The sequence below is a fragment of the Pseudorca crassidens genome, chromosome 6 (assembly GCF_039906515.1).
Source record: "Pseudorca crassidens isolate mPseCra1 chromosome 6, mPseCra1.hap1, whole genome shotgun sequence".
NCBI classification, from domain to species: Eukaryota; Metazoa; Chordata; class Mammalia; order Artiodactyla; family Delphinidae; genus Pseudorca; species Pseudorca crassidens.
Window position 1 is genome coordinate 31,232,482 of NC_090301.1, and position 19,975 is coordinate 31,252,456.

The 19,975-nt window shown below is 36.4% G+C and overlaps 1 protein-coding gene across 1 annotated transcript in view; it reads right to left on the reverse strand.

The window, feature by feature from the left end:
• PARD3B (par-3 family cell polarity regulator beta) overlaps nt 1-19,975 on the reverse strand; it is a 1,041,103-nt gene that overhangs the window by 905,720 nt on the left and 115,408 nt on the right. Inside the window, exon 2 of the mRNA XM_067740882.1 lies at nt 7,252-7,353. Within this exon, the coding sequence (XP_067596983.1) occupies nt 7,252-7,353 (102 nt within the window). The remainder of the gene's footprint in view (nt 1-7,251; nt 7,354-19,975) is intronic.

Here is a 19,975-nt window from a genome sequence, read left to right on the forward strand (position 1 = left end):
CAAAACCCAAGACGCTCTCCTCGTGGAGCTTCCATTCTATAACATACAGAATGACTCTTGGACAAGCAGGGTGTAGGGCAAGGACACGCCAGACCAGTGGAACATTAAGCAAGCCATGGAGCAAGAAAGCACATGGTACCTAAGAGAATAATCAGTACAGTAGTTTCTTTCTTGTTGATATTTGAGAAGGTTGAGTTTGAGGAAGATAGTTTGGAGGGATTGGCCTCTGAATACAATGTATGGCCATGAGCTCTAGCCTTGCTTTAGTATACACTGGAAGGAATGGTATCACTTAAGCAATACTTTAAGAATAATGTAATCTACATTAATAAAAGTAGTAATATGTTCATTATAATAGCACCTAACACTTATTGATGACTCACTACAAGCCAGGAACCCTCCTAAACACTTCATGTATTAACTTGTAAAATTAGTACTATTTTAGCTCCAAGTGCCCATGAGGAAACTAAGGACAAGAAGATTAAGTAAGTTGCCCAAAGCCAACAGATAGCAGAGCCAAGAGATGAACTGACTCTGCCTGTCCAGAATCCAAACTCTCAGCCACTCTGTGTCCCAGTGCACCTGTGGCAAAGAACAGTTGAAGGGTGTAGAGGGAGAGAAAAGTCTACAAATTCCTTATCAACTAAGTAACTCGGCCTGAGACTTTATTTTAGATTTAAATGTGGTAGCTGCGGACATGCAAAGAGAGGAACATGAATCACGTTAAAAGAATAAACTGGATTAAATATTTTTTAAATAACTGCAAGTTCAAGCCTGGAAGACTAGGAGACTATGCTCTTATTGACAGGAATAAGGAAGTGAGTGGAGGAAACCAACTTGGAGCAGGAAATTGAGCAGTTTTGATCCGAACCAGATGTTATCAGGATCCCAGGGAGGAAATGCAGAACTGGACTCAGCAAAGAAATCAGCTGGAAATATGGAGCCCTGTAACCTATTCTTGGTTCAGATATTTCTCCTTTGGAAGATGATGGGGTTAGGGTACATGACTGCTGAGGTCTCTTCTGGTTCTATAATTCTGTAATTTTGTAATTCTATAAGCAGAGAGTACTCTTTAAAAGTTTGAGATGGAATTTCTTGGTCAAGATAATCCTTTTGGACTTCTGCACTTATTTCTGAAATATTCTCTGAACTTCCTCCCAAAGTGCTTTCAAAACTTCAACAACTGTGAGCCAAAGAAAAACAACCCCAAAATACCATATTCTGATTTGTTAAAAATCAAGGGCTTGAAATAGGTGTTTCTCCTTGAAATGGAATTTTAACAGGCAAAATTAGGACTGAAAAATGAAGTAATTAATACAGGACTTTTTTTTTTTTTAAGGAGTCTAATTTAGAATCCTCTATCCCCAGAAAAACACAATACATCTCAAACTGTTCAACTACATACTGCAAAAGTCATATACTTTATTACCACTAGCCAATAACCTTGCAACCAGTGAACAGGAAGATGGGAAGAAGCCTAAACAAAAACAGAGTTTTTTACAAATGCAAAGATTTTGCTTTAGCCCTTCTAAAACTTACAAAAGCATATGTAATCATCAGTATGGTTACTGACCATGAAGAAATGACAACCACTAGTTGAAATATAAACCCTGGTTGTACTCTCCACGACTGTGTCTGTGGGTTGTACTAAAAATACAGTAAAAATACATCATCAGGAAGTATGTCCTGTGAGCTGGTTTCTAGATAGCTGGGGACTCCACAAGAGGGCAACAGAGTGTTCTCAGAAAACAATGTGGGCTTAAGGACTGAGTGTCTGCTTTTAGGTCACTAGTTCACTGTGCGAACCAGTCTACAGTTCAAAACCACATTAGATTCCTGAATGCTTCTTGTACTATTAAACAATATGTCCTGATAAAAGCATTCTCATTTTAAAATTAGTCATATTGGCACTTTCAGTTCTCAAATATTAATCTAAATGTTTTATCATATCTTCCTATAAAACTATTAAACAATGTAATAACATTTAAACAAATTTAAGGTTTTTAAAAAAAGTTAAAATGTACTATAAAATAGTTTGATATTTTAGTATTTAAATTTTAAACATTTAATGGTTAAATCAAAACACACAGGTAAAAACTGCACTAATCACACTATCAAAATATTATTATTGATGTAACAGTTAACATTTGAGTGCTTAACTATATACCATACTGGACTTAAAAGTTTTTATAGTTTATGTCGTTTTCCTACACTGACCCTGTAAAACTAACTTATGTCCATTTTACAAATGGGTAAATCAAGAGTGAAGAAACATGCCCAAGCACACACAACTAATAAGGGATAAAGCTGAACTGAAACTGTAATATCTGAGGACCAGATTTCACAGGTGACCCAGGGGGCCAACCCGCCCTCGCTGGAGTCCAGGAAAACCACTGGCGCCTCTCCAAAATGAACCCCTATGATAGTCAAAGACAGAAACATTCTCCCTATGCACTTTACCACATAATTTTACTTTCGTATATTTAATAAAACCATGGCAGTAATCCAGTTTACATAATAGAAGTTATACATTGCCATATTTCAGTATTGTATTGCAATTGTGTTCTACAACCAACTCAAGAAATAATAAAGACAATTAACCAGGAAAACAATCATTAAACAAGTTCAATACTCAGAGGTTCTCGCACTCGAAAAATATGAGTGAACATTAAGCGTTGCAGTGGCTTATTAAGCATCAGTCTTCAGATTTCTTAGGGCCTTTACATATTGCAACGAGAAACTGATGAGTATTACACAGCTCTTGGGCATGGCATTGAAATGACTGGCATACAAGAAAGACAATAGCCTAACTACCAAAATGTTTAACATCCAGGGCCCCAAAGAGTGAAGGCTCACCCAATAAATTAAGAATCAATCTGTGATAGATTTTGGAAGGAATGCAAAGAGCAATCAACTGATCTGAAGTATATTTTCCTTGTCCTACAGGATATTAAAAGCCGAGTTAGTATTAAACTTGAGAAGACCACCATCACTTTAAAAGTTTAAAATAGGATAAGAGACAGTGTATTACCGTCCTATTGCTGCTATAACAAATCACCTCAAACTTATTGAATTCAAACAAGGCAAATTTATCTTACAGTTCTGGAGGTGAGAAGTCTGAAATGGCTCTCATTGGGCTAAAATCAAGGTGTCAGCAGGGCTGTGCTCTGACTACAGGACAAGCTGTTCCCTTGCCTTTTCCAGCTTCCAGAAGCTGCCTACATTCTTTGGCTGCATTTTCAAAGCCAGCATTGTCCAGTTGATACTTTCTCACACTGTATGTCTCTAACCCTGACTCCCCTGCCTTCCTCTTTTATTTATAAGGATCCTTGTGTTTACACGTAAATATTCCAAGATAATCTCCTCATTTTAAGGTCTTTCACTTAATTACATCTTCAAAGACCCTTTGCTATGTAATATAGATACTCACAGGTTCTGAGCATTAGGATGTCTAATGTCTAATTAGAACATCTTTGGGGGCCCTCCCTACCGCAAATAGCACAGAATATAGTGTCCTGCATATAGTGCACACTATATATGTGAAACTGCACATAACGGTTAGGCTCCAAATGTATTCTACTAGTCCATTTGGAATTAAACTGTACCTGTAATCCAGATCCTGGAAAAGGAGCTACGAAAGACCACAACAGGGGTAGAACCGGCAGGGCTTTGCACTAAATTAGATGCAGGCTGCAGGCACAGAGAGCTGGAGTTAACCAAACATGCATGGCATACTAGTTCTGAATTAATTTTGTTATTCTCCATAGTCCTATTACATATCTTTTCTTAACTATGGTGGTAACTGTGTAAAAGTTTATGATTGATGAATTTTCATAATTAGAAATCACACATAGAGGGCTTCCCTGGTGGCGCAGTGGTTGAGAGTCCGCCTGCCAATGCAGGGGACACGGGTTCGTGCCCCGGTCCGGGAAGATCCCACATGCCGCGGAGCGGCTGCGCCCGTGAGCCATGGCTGCTGAGCCTGCGCGTCCACAGCCTGTGCTCCGCAACGGGAGAGGCCACAACAGTGAGAGGCCCACGTACCGCAAAGAAAAAAAACAAAAAGAAATCACATATACAAACACCCAACACACTGCCTTGGCGTATTGTAGAAGAACAAAATAGAGTGTGAAAATTTAAATTCTAGGTTCCAGAGGCTGAATCTGCCACTTACTACCTGTGTGATCTTCGGCAAGTGACTTTCAATTTCTGTGTTCTCAGAAATTAAAAATGGGGATCATACATAGCTCTTGCCTGCAGAGTTGCTCTAAAGATATGTAAGTGCCAGAGCCATTGTGGGCCACTGTCAGCGTTCAATGAAATGTTAAGTCATTACTAGGTGAACTAAGTCAGCAGCCTTGAGCATCCAGAGAAGAGACATGTAAAGTTGTAAATTCCTAGTTATCCCACAGAACTTGAAGCAGACTGATACATAAACCTGAAGAAACTTGAGAATGACGGTCACAAATAGTTAAGTTTTAGCACCACATTTTGCACAAATACTAGTTATCATAAGATGCAAAATGCCAAAGCTGCTCCAGTAATATTTTGGCAAAATACAGGCTAGAAATAGTGCAACATGGCAAAAACTTGTTTCTCCTGTGAAGGGGCTCTAATGGGAAATCAAGTTAAAATAAAACAAAACCTGCCCAAAGAGACACCGCATATGCATTATGCACTGTGTTGGCCAAAGGAATAACAGAAGACCACTTGCAGCACCAGAAATTTTGAGAGTCATTTCTTTAGAAAATCAATTAAACCTATTAGCCCCTTGTCTGATTTTTAAGTAGAATACCATCTAACCTCTAACCTCAGTCTCTACTGAAGTGTACTGGTTGGCTTTTTCATACACTACATAAACGGCTTCAGCCTACACTGCTCTCCGATTCTAAGTTTCTGTTTTACCTGCCTCATCCTTTCCAGCTAGGCCTTCAGTGGTTCCTAATGGTGTTTCTCAACTGCAGTCAGAGTCTTTCCTAGAGCTGAGGTATGTGAGCTTTAGCACAAGGATTACGTACATTCACCCATGTCTCTTTGCGCTTCCTTCTCCATATATTCTAAATGTAAGAGATGATTAGGTAACCAAATTGAAAAAGAGGAGAATTGTAGTTTTATCCAAGCTCAATACTATCTCAAAGGATCTTGGGAGAGTTTGAAATGTCACTAAACAACCACAAGCATCATATATAATTACTGCTTAATCTAAAATGACAAAAGGTTAAAAGGGCTGGCAGAAACTTCTTTCCACGCTAGACAAATGGACTATAAGGAAGTTAAGACTGCAGAGAGAATGTCAGAAAAAAATAAATAAGTAATGCTGTTCTTTTCACTTACATTATTTTAAAAAATTAAAAATGAGAGTACAATTATTTCTGGTAATATCAAAAGTGTAAATTCTTACCAACTGTGAAGAACAATACCAATTAGGCTTCATGTAGCTGTGTTAAAGCAGGTTAAAGGAATGGGTAAACCTGTACCCAAACAGTACTCATTCTTTGCTAGGATTTTAACTGATCATCTCACTTTTCTACCTTATTTAGTAATGGTGGTGAAGTCCTTTTAAAAAAGGTTATACATAATAAAGCTGTTTCTGTGTCTAGTAAATGAATTATGGTTACAAAGTACAATGCCAAGGTAGTTAAAAATCATTCTCTATAGGACAAATGATTTCCCTGGGCACTGTTCATGGAATCATCCATTCTGGAATGAGCTCTTGGATGAGGCTGGGATAAGTAAGACATTCAGCCCCTTCTTAAACCTGCCACATTTCAGCTTTTCATTTTAATACACTGGACTTCAGTGACACTGGAGATGGGAAGACCTTCTTCATTAATAAACAACCCAAATACCCAGAATATTTCTAAGGAAGAAGGTAGCTGTAGAGAAGAAAAAAGTAAAAAAGGGAAAAACAGAAGTGAAAGTCCTCTTCTTGTGTTGTGAAGGTAAATACTACATTATTTACCACGAGACCAAAAAATAAGAAGTGTGCATCAAAATCACAAAGAGCAAGAATCAACTGTAGAGAGGAAAGCTTTCTTTTTTGCTCTAACTCAAGTGTTCTTTGAGAATCCAGTTTGGATAAAATATTGTACCCGATATTATTAATACAAGGATCAAAAGGGAATTAATATCTCCCAGTCTGTGCCCTCTAGGAGCTTACAATCTATTTCGGGAGATAAGTTCCTTATGAAATGGCTAATTAAAATGCAAAGCAAATGAGAGTTGAATTCCAACAGAAAACAGGGAAAATAAATGTATAGAATGTCTGCAAAGACTAATGTAAATTTCAATGGTCCACAAAGATCTTATGGGAAAGGAAAAATGCAAATTTTATCTAAGTTCAATAAAGCAGTTATTTATATTCCAATCCAGTTGATTAAAACACACAAATACCCCTACCCCACCGCCCCGAGATCACATAAAAATACGGAGAAACATGTTTACAGACTTAAATTAGCCTAGTACTAAGAGCCTAAGGATGCACAGCAGAAGAAACTTAGAAGCAAGGATCTTTCAGGGAAAGCTGCAGTTCAATTCTGGAGAACACATTAGCCATTGATCAGAGAGCCCCAACACAGATGCAGTGAAAAACGATATATCTCAACAGCATAAGCCAGTGTATTGCATCTGAAGAGTTTAGTTTTACACCTTTTTCAGTTTAGCATCAGAAGATTAATGCCATTAAAACAAGATAATTGCAATGGGATTATTCGCAAGTAAGTGGCAAAACATGTTCAAACTTTTTGAAATATTCAAGTCAGCGTATTTCACTGTAGCAATAAAAACAAAAACTACCACTCAAGATAGTTGCTTGCCAGCTACTTTAAGGAAAGTCTTCACCACAGTTCTTCCCAAGACTTTGCTCTTCATCGTATACTCTCCTTTGAAACACATTCAAATCTCAGGCATTAAGTTGAATACTAACGGGCCAAGAATAAACTCCAGAGCCAACAATGACAATGAGAACTCCAACAGCTTCAGAGCCTGACACTAATTTACTGAGGCGTATCAGGAACTCTTGGGAATGAAGTATCTGCTAATTAGACCACCATGAACAGACTCCCAAACCTTGACAAAGTTTTTCCCAGCATCTGATGATGAACTGTGATTTATGGGCTGTCTAGGTAAAACTCGAACAGATGGTATCTTTTAACAATAATTGACACATGAGTTTGTTAAGGATCTCAATCTCTGGAAAAACATGTGGCTCTACAGAGGAAAACAAAGAAGAACATTTTTAGAGTCATCTACCTTATCTTTGTCTTCAACGACATCTGCCAAGACATCATCTGGATCCAGGATTCCTCCATCTGTGTATTCTAAGTGATGAATCTTCACCCAGTACCCAGGATCCTGTGGTAGAATAACCAAGAGGTTTCATGACTAAAACCTTTTTTAAAATGTAAAATACATTTTAATTTTTAAAATGGACTCCTTAAAAATATGCTCTAGCAATAATAAAAGTTTTAAACACCTAAAACAAATGTTATCTGTTTATTGGGATAAATCTGTGGCATGTTTATCCTGTTTAACTTAAGTCAGTAAATCAATGTATACATATTTTATCAGTTTTCCTGGAAGATAAATTGCAATGGAAAAATAAATTGCCCCAGCCATTTGTAAAGCATATTCAAGGAATTTTGAATAACCTTCACTTTAGGTAATCCCAAGAATAATCTGGACAAAGAAAGATCTTCTCAAGGGTACTTTCCGAAACTGGGAATTAGAAATTCAAACAGATTCCTAAAGCTGTAGGAAAAAAATCATAAGGCAGAAATCTGTGATGGTAATAACTATCACCTCGGATATACAAACGCAATGAGAGGACCAACATCCTCTTCAACTCTTTTTATCTCTGTGCTGTGCACATATTCTCAACTCTAAGATTGGCAATGACATCTGGAGCAAGAACTCCAGCCTGGATTTCCAGTCCCTGAAGCACGGCAGCAACTAGAACAATGTTCACAGTCAAACAGGGGCGAAGGGTGGTGGGCATCGCTGAACTGGGGTAGTGATTTAGGAGATTTCCAAGTATTGCTTTTTAAAAATTGCTTAGGAGTGTAAAGCTTAAGGAAAGGAATTACTTTCTCAAAATTTGATATGTAGCTAGATACTCTGCTCTGATCCAGCTCAGTTACTTATATACTGCCTATTTCTGGAAAAGATATGAAAGTGATCCATTATGACAATAAGAACATGAATCAATGAATGAAGAAAAACATTAGTACAGTTTTTACCAGAATACCCAAGCTATAATCAATTTGGTTCTGTGATGCTTAGGAAGTCCCTCAATGTGGGAAACTTTTGAGCTATGGGCACCCGGTATCCACTATAGGAATAGATACCAGTTTGCGAGAAGACATAACAGTTTTCCTGGGATAAAGCTCTAAACCTTTACTACGTGAATCTTTGTAAAGGGTAAGCCCTAATATAACCCTCAGAATTCAATTGTAATTTTGGAAAAACTAATAGAAATGGTTGCTCTTTAGCCTTCTCTGTAGCTGTCCCCCAGTAAAAGGACATACTATTAAATAATAATTTTAAAAATTTTATTGTATTTATTTTTTTATACAGCAGGTTCTTATTAGGTATCCATTTTATACATATTAGTGTGTATATGTCAATCCCAATCTCCCAATTCATCAATAATAATTCTTTTAAAGCAACTATTCAGAGGGCTACTGATATGCGGCTCAAGTACACAGCTTTTCAGTAATCAACTTGATAAAGTGATAGGCTTAAAACATCTGAAGGAATCCTCCTTAGGTAATCTTTCAACATTTCAAAATTAAGTTTTCTATAGAGCATCTAAAGAGCTCTAAGATTCCAAATAGAATGAAAGGAATTTATTTTGTTTCTAATACTAGGCTTATAGGTGGAAACACTAATGATTTATTAGGAAACAGCCCAATTCTATTTTGCCCACATAGAGATCACAAAGATATAAGCAGTGACTATACAACCAAGTAAGAAAAGCATCCATAGCTCTGATTCTTTAATCAAAGAGCTCTGCCAACACAAGGATAATTGTGCTATAAAAGGTAAGCTAAGTACAACAGACTAGATTCTAAATAGTGAAGATACTCTGGTAGACAAAACACTGGAATATACAGAAAAGAGAGCAAAATAAAACTGCCCCCACAATCTTTGGGAATTGTTATCTTTTTTAGTCTGGCCATGCTACAAGCAATGTACTTCTCCAAATCTACGCAGGACTTCTGGCTGACACCTATAGAATATTGCATTTTTCCTTATAAAAAATTCTTCTTACATAGTGTTCCATTTCATTAATTTCCACTGAGTTGGGTTCTGATATATTATAGCTCTACAGCTGAAATCTGTTGATTGTAACCATGTTTATAAAAGGTGATGTATTCTAAAGAGTGTGTTTTTATATTCAATCTTTTAAAATCAGACATCAAGTTGTCTGCTTTCTTCTCATACTGTTTGGAAAAGCAGATTTTATCACCTGAGACTAAGGTAAACCCCCAACGACTGCGGTATAAGGTATACCTCTCTTCCTGCCCAGAGAGATGAAAACCAAAGACTCAGATTTAAACTAGGGAAACTCAGGAAATAGCAGGGGACAGGATCTGATCAGTGGCAAAGGGGACAGCAGACAAGTTGGCAGCAAGATGGGTTGTTAAGTCACATAGCATTCCTCCCTCACACACACTTGTAGGATCTAAGACCTGGAAATCAGGCACAGGAGTTGAAACTAAGATATTTATCTCCAGTTTTGATTCAAAAGAGTACAGAACTTAAGTTTTACAAACTTATCATCAAGTGAAAAAGTAATCTGATACATTTTGGAATCGTATATTCAAATTCAATCTGAAAAAAGATTTTAAGTGAGCTACATGGTGCCGGAACATAAGACGACTCTTTGCAATTTTAACTCTGTTCTACACTGGAATGTATAAAATGGCTTTATCAAAGGAAAGAGTAGGCCAATGACGAGCACGCATCTAACACTGAACAAAAACTGACAAGCTGTGTGAATGCAGTCTCAGAGTTAATATTTCACACATCAAGAGAGGTATATCAACACAGTATGTACCAACTGTGATTCTGTCCCCATGGCGTTTTGGCCATGGTGCTATAGATCACTTTAATGAAGTATACACAATATCAGCAGCCAACAAGCCATCATAAGACCATAAATTTACCCTGACTACTTTATGCATGTAAAAATTTCAACCATTACATCACAGTCAACATTTTGCGTTTCATTTACTTGGTTTTATTACCACCATGAATAAAATTGATCAAACACGAAAAGATGTTCACATATATGTCTTCGTTCACCCAATTAATCACTTGGAAAAGTTTACTCTATTTTTCATAATAGTGACATTTAATCTACCTTTATATTGTACGAATGTCTATAATATGCATAACTTTTAAATTATTTTGAAAATAAAGTATGTGTGCTATGCAATAAATCGTATTACTTACACTCCTAGATCATTTAAGTATTGAAAAATAACATAATATACATTATGTTTCCTCTACTTCTGATAGTATCTTATCCATTTTTTAAGTAATGCACAGTTAACTTAAACCCTACTGGAATTTGAAAACTAAAAATAGTCTACAAGGATGAATTGGAAAATGGGAAAAAAAAAAAGGTATGCACTATGGAAAGAAGACAGTTACAGGGTACTTTTAATGATCAATGTAGAAATTGTTCCAAACACGTATTGATATTAACAGCAACAAATATCTTTCACTGTGGGCAGATGACATAAAATTTGACCCCATACCCTAGAAAATGTATAGTACCCAAAGTGTCAAAGAATAGTAAACTTCCATCTGCAATGTGTAGAGGAGTAGACTGGAAAGCCAGATACTACAATGTTGTGACTACCAAGCACTGAGATTATGTCAATGATCAAGAGAGGGTTTCTCAGCAAAATGCCTCTGGTACAAGAGAAAAGTAGCCTGCGTGGCAGCAAGGTCCCAAAGTGAGGAGAGTGCTGTGAAGGAAAAGCCAAAAGGTGGCAAAGCGCTGTGTTTATGAGTGGGCTGTGTTTACAGTGCTCAATAATGTAACTAGGTTCTTGGTGGCTTCACGTTTTCACAAGAAATATCTTACCCACTGGAACGTAAGAATAATTATAAAATGGAAGTTAATAGAAAATTAGAATTTTCCTTGTAGAATTTAACTTCATGAACTTGGTGGGATGTATCCATAAAATGAGATTTCACCATTTTCATCATTATCTTCATCATTATAGCAGATCATTTGTTTTAGTGCCTACTACAGGCCAGGTGCAATAGGCACTGCGTGTTTTATAGGGTTAACTCGTTTATCTTCCAACAGCCTCATCAAATAGTTATCAACCCGTTTTACAGATGAGGAAAACAAGGCATGAGTAGGTGAACTGACTTACCGAAGGTCAAATGCTTCCTAGACAGCAGAGCCAAGGTGCATTTTTTAAACATAGAAAATCTTTTAGATTAAAGAACTTAACAAAAAGCACAATTACCCAAGAAGGGGATCAGATCCATTTCTATCTACTAAGTATATGGATCCACGCAAGTCGTCATTACTCTGGGCCTCTGTTGCTTCATCATTAGTGAACCTGGAGGCTCTATGGCCCTCTGCATAGGGCACCACACGGAGGTCAAAGTGTAGAGGACACAAAGGGGCAATAATGGAAGGCCCCAGAGCCTTTGTGTTAGTGTATCCAGTGTTTCACAAGTGAGAGAAGCTTCAGAGCATAACTGCTCATAATCATGAAATCAAAGGTTTGGGAAGCAGTGGGGAAAAAAAGAGTAGAAAGGGAGCTTGAGGTGTCAGGTTGGATAGAGAATTATGAAGCTTTTATGTGCATGCACATTTTAACTAACTACTTCTATCATAATCCTCTGGGGTTACTCTCCCTTCTACCCAAGACCAAAAGAGAACCAGATGCCCCAGAATGCACCCAGGAAACACAGCAGTCAGAGCAGGCCTGGAGACTCTTGGGACAGGCAGAGAGCAGGAGTCTCTGAATAACCAACCACAGACAGTGTAGGGAAGAAGAGTTCCCAAAAATGATGCCTGAGCAAAACCTAGCAGAGCAGTACTGACACCTGAAAGGAAAGAATTAAGCCAGAAAGAGCAGTACTGACTACAGAGATTATTATGAGCTGGCCCTGACTTCAGAAAAGGCCTCTACCTTACTGAGATACATCAAGCACAAACTTGAGACAAGATTAGGAGGGGAATATGAGCTGATGTCACTTTAATCAAGTATGTTTCCAAAGAATGGGACCAAGCGTTTTTATGCTGGGCTGCAAGTAATAATACCTGGTGAATTCAACAACAGAATTATAAACTTCAATTTATATATAAAGTGAAGGTGAGTCAATCAATCTGTAAGTTCATTTCCAGTTTTAAAAATCTATGATCCTACAAACAGAAATTTGACATTGCCATGCTAACATCAGATAAAGGAGACTTTAAGAAATATTACTAAAGGTAAAGAGGGACATTTCTTAATGATATAAGGATCAATCCAACTGGAAGAAAACAATTCTAAATCTGCATTACACAACATAACTTTAATACATATACTGCAAAAATGGACAGATATTTAAAAAATACACAAATTCACAATCACACTGGGAGACTTTTGATAGGAAATAAAAGTCAGTAAAATATAAATCATCTGAACAGCACAGTTAACAAAGTAACCTCATCTATTTATATCACATATATACAAAACATTATACCACAAAAGACTAGAAAACACATTCTTTACAAGTACACATGGAATATATACCAAATTTCAGAAGTCTGGAATCATTTAGAATATGATCTCTGATCATAGTGGAATCAATTACAGAGAGAGATCTCGAAAATGCCTGGCTGTTTGGAAATTAAGAAATAAAGTTATGAATAATACATACATAAAAGATAAATGCAGTTAGAAAATAGTTTATAACTTAAAAATAATTAAAATGAAAAATGTGGGATGCAGCTAAAGCAGTGCCCAATGGAACAGTTATAGCCTTTACTGCACATATTAACAAAACAGAAAAGCTAAAGTCAAGAAGCTAGAAAAGAACAGCAAAGACAGAAGGAAGGAAATAAAGAGCAAAATAATCAATGAGTTAATAAATATAAAACAAATATAAATCGAAGTTGGTTCTATAAGTGCCTTGATAAAATTGATAAATACCTAGCAAGACTGATAAAGAAAAAAAGAGAAAACATAAATTTCCAGTATTAAGAAGGAAAAAGATAAACAATACCATCATAGATCTCACAGTAAGACGATACTGCAAAAACTTTTAGACCTCTAAAATTGACAACTTACATAAAATAGGCAAATTCTTTGAAAAATATAACTTGCCAAAACTGACAGTAAAGAGAAAATATACATGGAAAACAGTACAGAAGTTCCTTAAAAAACTAAAAATAGAGCTACTATATGATCCAGCAATCCCACTCCTGGGCATATATCCAGAAAAGATGAATACTAATTCAGAAAGATGATACATGTACCCCAATGTTCATAGCATCACTATTTACAATAGCCAAGACATGGAAGCAACCTAAGTGTCCGCTGACAGATGAATGGACAAAAGAGATGTGGTATATGTATACAATGGAATACTACTCAGCCATAAAAAAGAATGAAATATTGCCATATGCAGCAACAATGGATAACCCTAGAGATTATCATATTAAGTGAAATAAACCAGAGAAAGACAAATATATGATATCGCTTACATGTGGAATCTAAAAAATAATACAAATGAACTTATTTACAGAGTAGAAACAGACTCACAGTCATAGAAAATAAACTTATGATTACCAAAGGGTAAAGTGGGAGGGGAGAGATAAAATAGGATTATGGGATCAACAGATACACACCATTATATATAAAATAGATAAACAAGGATTTACTGTTCAGCACAGGAAACTATATTCAGTATCTTGTAGTAACCTATAATGGAAAAGAATCTGAAAAACGTATATATGTATAATTGAATCACATTGCTGTATACCTGAAACTAACAGAATATTGTAAATCTACTTCAAGAAAAATATATATATAAATTAAAAACAATTTAAAAAATGAATTTACTATCTTAAAATATTCCCATAAAGAAAATATCAGGCTCATATTACTTCACAGATAAAATCTTCCTAATGTTTAAGGAAGAAATAGTGTCGATAAAATACTTCTGAAAACTAGAAAAAGACTTTTCCCATCTCGTTTTATGAGGACAGCATAACATTGATAACCAACACCTTACAAAGACATTACAAGAAAATTATAAAAATTTGCATATGGACACATATCCAAAACTCTTAAATAAAACATTTGTAAATCAAATTCAGTGATGTTTATAAAGGATAATACATCATAACCAAGTGGGATTTATTCCAGTAATGCAAGAGTAGTTGAAAATCAAAACTCAACCAAGGTTATTCACCAAATTAATTGGGGAGAATAAGGGTAAAAATTATATGATCACCACAATGAATGTAACACAAGCAGGTGAGAATATTTACCACCAATTCACAATACCTTCTTAGCAAACAAGGTGAACCTTTAACTAAACAAGGCAAGAAAAAAATTTTTCAAGGGTAACAATTATAATAGCATCAAAAATATCAAATATCTAGGAATAAGTCTAACAAAAATGTGTAAAGTGTCTTATGCTAAAACACAAAATATTAGGAAAAATTAAAGAAGTGTTTCATGGATTGAAAGACTCAGAAGTGTGAAGATTTTGATCCTGCCCAAATTGATACGGTTAGGGTTAGGATTGTGAGAATTTGGGACACTCAGAATTCTCAGACCCTAATGATATAAGTATAAATTTATACAGTTATTTTGGAAAATACTGGCAGTATCTGAACAACAGAACACTGCATAGAGCTGAACATAAACATCCACATAGCTTTGTAATTCCACTCCCAGGTATGTATCCAGAAGAAATGAGTATATAGAATTACCAAAAGACACATAGTAGAACATTCATAGCAGGATTATTCCTAATACTTAAAAATCTGGAAATAACGCCAATATTCATCACCAGTAGAATGGACAAATACCATGTCCATGCAATGGAATACTAAACATCAACACGAATAAACAAACTACAATTTTACACAACAATATGGGTGAACCTCACAACACAGCATTGATCAAAAAGAGACTAATACCAAAAGAATTACATACTATATAATTCCTTGTATAATAAGCTCAAAAACAGGCTGTACTAATTCACAGTGTTAGAAGTCAGGAGACTGGTTACCCATGAAGAGGAGAAGGGCAGTGAGTGAAAGATACACAAATATTGCTTCTGGAGCAATATTCTATTTCTTGATGTGTATGCTGGCTACACTTATTTGTACACTTTTCTGTATTTGTGTTACACTTCTAAAACTTTACATAAAAATGAAGCTGTGACAAAGCGAGAGAGAGGCATGGACATATATACACTACCAAACGTAAGGTAGATAGCTAGTGGGAAGCAGCCGCATAGCACAGGGAGATCAGCTCGGTGCTTTGTGACCGCCTGGGGGGGGGGGATAGGGAGGGTGGGAGGGAGGGAGATGCAAGAGGGGAGAGATATGGGAACATATGTATATGTATAACTGATCCACTTTGTTATAAAGCAGAAACTAACACACCATTGTAAAGCAATTATACCCCAATAAAGATGTTAAAAAAAAAGAAACTTTTTACTTCAAAAACTGATTTCTTTTTTCAAACTGAAATACCCAGTGGTTCCCTTCACACACGACATCTCTACAGATAAACAAATGCAGATCACTAAAAAGCTGTTTAGAACAAGTTTCCTTAGAAGTAAAAGAACAAATCCTAAGGCAAATAAATGTAGGAGTCCCCACAGATGGGGAAGCCAGATTACCCCACCAACAGAACAGGCAACTCAGTGACCACCAGTTACTCAAAACCTCTAAGACCTACAGAGGTGGCTTAGTGGACCACGGGCTTCAATGAGCTGACAGTGTGACAAGTCAGTGAGAAATGTTACACGTGTCTCAGGCTGTGATAGAGGTACTGTGTCCAGAACAGAAGAGGTAATAATCTCATCCTATGCTAACGTGGTCACCCCACATTTAAAATAGGTTTTCAAATTTTATTGAGATAATTATTAACAAGCTGGAGAGCATGCATGTGGGGTTCCGTGGAAGTAGGGTAGCCCCCTCATCAAAACACATAATTTAGGTTTGTTTAAACAAAGGGAAAAATTTCACAATTTCAAACACAGTAGGACCACAGTTTACAAGGCACTGAGCTCTTGATACTCAATAAGGCAAAAATCTCTTATGGTTAAAATTATCTTTGAAAATCTTTCAGGTTAGTCTCCAATATGATATCTTCCTATCCCTTTTCAGTCAGTCTAACACTACTTATTTTTCATCCAGGACTAGAGCATATTATCACCTTTTCAGTTAAGCACCGAAGTATCTGGATTATGTTGGAGATCATTTTCTGTGAAAATGCTTATCTTAAGTATTTAGAATCACACTCAGGCCAGAGATAGACTCACTACCATAAGCACATGTGAACTGAAACAACAGAGGTGGTAGCAGAGTCTCTCATTTCATGCTTCCTCTGGGATATGTGCTCATTGCTCATACAAGTTACATTAGCTATTGATACATTACTCAACTTATCCCCCTTTTTCCTTGGTTGAGCTTTTACAGGCTAATCTGTGAAATTTAAATGACTGTATGAGACTCATCAAATCCAAAGGCTGTTACATACAAGAAAGATTTGACTTGTTCCGTACTGCTCCAAAAAAGTTGCATAAAGAAAAGAGACGTAGCATAAGAAAGAGCTTCTAAAAAGAGCTATCCGAGAGCAGAGTGCTAGAGGAAAGAGCTAGAGGTTATGACAGTTACTTGTAGAATGCTGTAAACCTTCTTCATTCATTCATATAAAGATGCACACACAATTGATAGTATCTGTCAAAGACAGTCTTTGGAGTTATTGTAAAAGACATCAACATCATAGCAGCAAGAAATTCTGGATTTAATTGGTTGTATCAAGTAAAGCTTGAGTTGTATGAATTTGTGTTCTCAAATTCTTATTAAAATTCCTGGTAGAGTATGATGAAATAGTGAGCTCTCCATTCCCATAAGGAGTCAAGCAAAGGCTAGACAGCCCTATCTCAAGGATGCTGTAGGATAACAAATGGGAACTGTGTGATCCTGAAGACCCCTTCCATCTCTCAAACCAACAGCTTCTAGAAATTCAAAGGTCCTTAGGTCTTGGAATCTACACCTAGAGAAACTTCTTGAACGAAGACATTTCTGCTATATCAGAAGAATATTTTCAGTAGCTCAGCATAATTCCACAGTGAGTGTGCATCTCCAAGCAGGAAGTCCATGAGCCAAACACCTTTAATATCCCAATGCATCAGTTATTTTAGTATCTTGCTGTGTAACCTAAAATTTCACTGATTTATTAACAAATTTCAGAAAAAGGTCCTCCATCCCCAAAGTAAAAGAATTATTCTGGTAGAGGGGAAAAAAAAAAAAAAAAAAAAAAACCCTGAGAATTTTATATTGCAGTCTGGTTGGGAACTTGCAAACATGGAAGGACCAACTGTATCACACCATTTAACACGTGGAACTTGAGCATCAACAGATTTTGATATACAAAGGTCATGCCACAAGGAAGGTAGTTGGCTTGTGATACACAATTCTCAACAAATTAGTCTCAGCATCAGAGCACCACAATTCCAAGGGAAATTTTCAATTTTATCTCATAATCCAAGTTTTGATAATATTACTCATTCTTTTCAAGCAGAAAGAAAAATATTTAAGCATCAGGACATAAACTTCATTTGCTAGTTCATGTATCAACTAAATATTAATCACTCCATGTCATTTTTCATTCAGCTTTGTGAAGTAACCATAATCTCAGCAATTTTCTTTATTACAAAAGACTTTAAAGGTTCATTTTTCATCATGGGATTAACTTAAACTCATGAGGAAAAACGTTCCAGATACCTAGATTATTTTTGAACAAAAGACAAATTTTAATGATTTTCAAATCTGCTGCCTACATCATCACAGCATACTCTCTTTATAAGAATGCAGAAATTTCCTTTTCCTATGGATCTAAGAGTGAGTTAAATGCATAAAAGTATACTCCTTATGTAAATCTTCAGGATTAAATACACTGTAATCATAAAATGAAAAGTTTTATCAGGAAAATCAAATGTTAAAGTCTGAAATCAACAAAAATTACACCTTTAATTGAATTATCTATTTTGAAAGATTCCCAGTATGAAAGATTTTTAAAACATTAAACCATTATAATTTAATAACACTGAAACACAATGTTTCAAAATAATTTTAAAGAAAACAGCTGATTTTTTCAAATCCTGTTTTCCATTAATTGTTTTCAAATGAAATTTTATAGTCCAAAGACCTGGATGCCAAGGTTTTAGAAGCTTGTGTGGTCCAAAGGAATGCAGAGCCTACAGCCAAAGAATGGAAGTGGCCAGGTCTCCAAAGAGAAGGACAAATAATTTTTTTAAAGAATTTATTTCATCATAAAACCCTAAAAAGTATTCTGCTACAAAATGAATTTTTTAAACATTTTTTATATATTTATTTTATTATTTTTTTGGCTGCATTGTGCCTTCATAGCTGCACACGGGCTTTCTCTAGTTGCAGCAAGCGGGGGCTACTCTTCATTGCTGTGCGCGGGCTTCTCATCGCGGTGGCTCCTCTTGTTGCAGAGCATGGGCTTCAGTAGTTGTAGCACGCGGGCTCAGTAATTGTTGCTAGCAGGCTCTAGAGCGCAGGCTCAGTAGTTGTGGTGCACGGGCTTAGCTGCTCCGCAGCATGTGGGATCTTCCCGGACCAGGACTCAAACCCGTGTCCCCTGCATTGGCAGGCGGATTCCTAACCACTGTGCCACCAGGGAAGCTCCAAAATGAAGTTTAATAAGAATTTGAGAATGCAAATTCGTACAACTCAAGCTTTACTTAATATAACCAATTATATCCAACCTTCCTTGCAGCTATGATGCTAGCATCTTTTACGATAACTCCAAAGAACACCTGTGTCGGATACTGCCAATTGTGTGTGCATATTTATGTATACGAATGAAGATTTAAAGTATTCTACAAGTAATCACCATATCCTCTAGCTCTCTTCTCTAACACAAAGTTTTATGTTCCATCATTGAAGAAATTAAGACATAGAAAATTTTAATTTACATCAGAAGAGGTACTGTTGGCAGTGTTTCTAAAAATAAGTTAACTTTAAGATAAACATGAAGACCTCATCAACTTTATTCCCAACCACTGCTTGTAAAATGTGATTTCCGTATGGCAGTAATAGGAGTGGTGAAGTATTACCCGTCTCTGATTTTCAAAAGTATTTGGTTACTACTGCCCACTACTGTTAGCTTTGTTTCCCCAACAGGGTCATTCCTCCAGAATGCTACAGATGAATCACAGATGTGGCTAAGAGAGAGAACACAGGAAGCACTGACAGGAAGTAGGAAAAGCTAAGCTCAAGGATCCCCTGCTCAGAGATGACCTGCATGACAGTCAATCTAATGCTGATTCTCTGCCCTCACTGCCAGTATGACGCACGATTAGTTTATTCCACTATTTGTTAATTTTTATTGGTCTCCTCCAACTAGAACATAAGCTCCATGACACAGAAACCTCACCCATCTTCTTCACTCCCATAGCCCCAGTACCTAGGACTACTTTTGGCATCCACTGTATATCTGTCATAGGAATAAAGACGAGGAGAAACAGAAGAGTAACAGAAGAGAATAAAAAGACCTCCTGGCTATTGTAAATAGAGCTGCAATGAATATTTTGGTACATGACTCTTTTCGAATTATGGTTTTCTCAGGGTATATGCCCAGTAGTGGGATTGGACATATATACACTACCAAACGTAAAACAGATAGCTAGTGGGAAGCAGCCGCATAGCACAGGGAGATCAGCTAGGTAGTTTGTG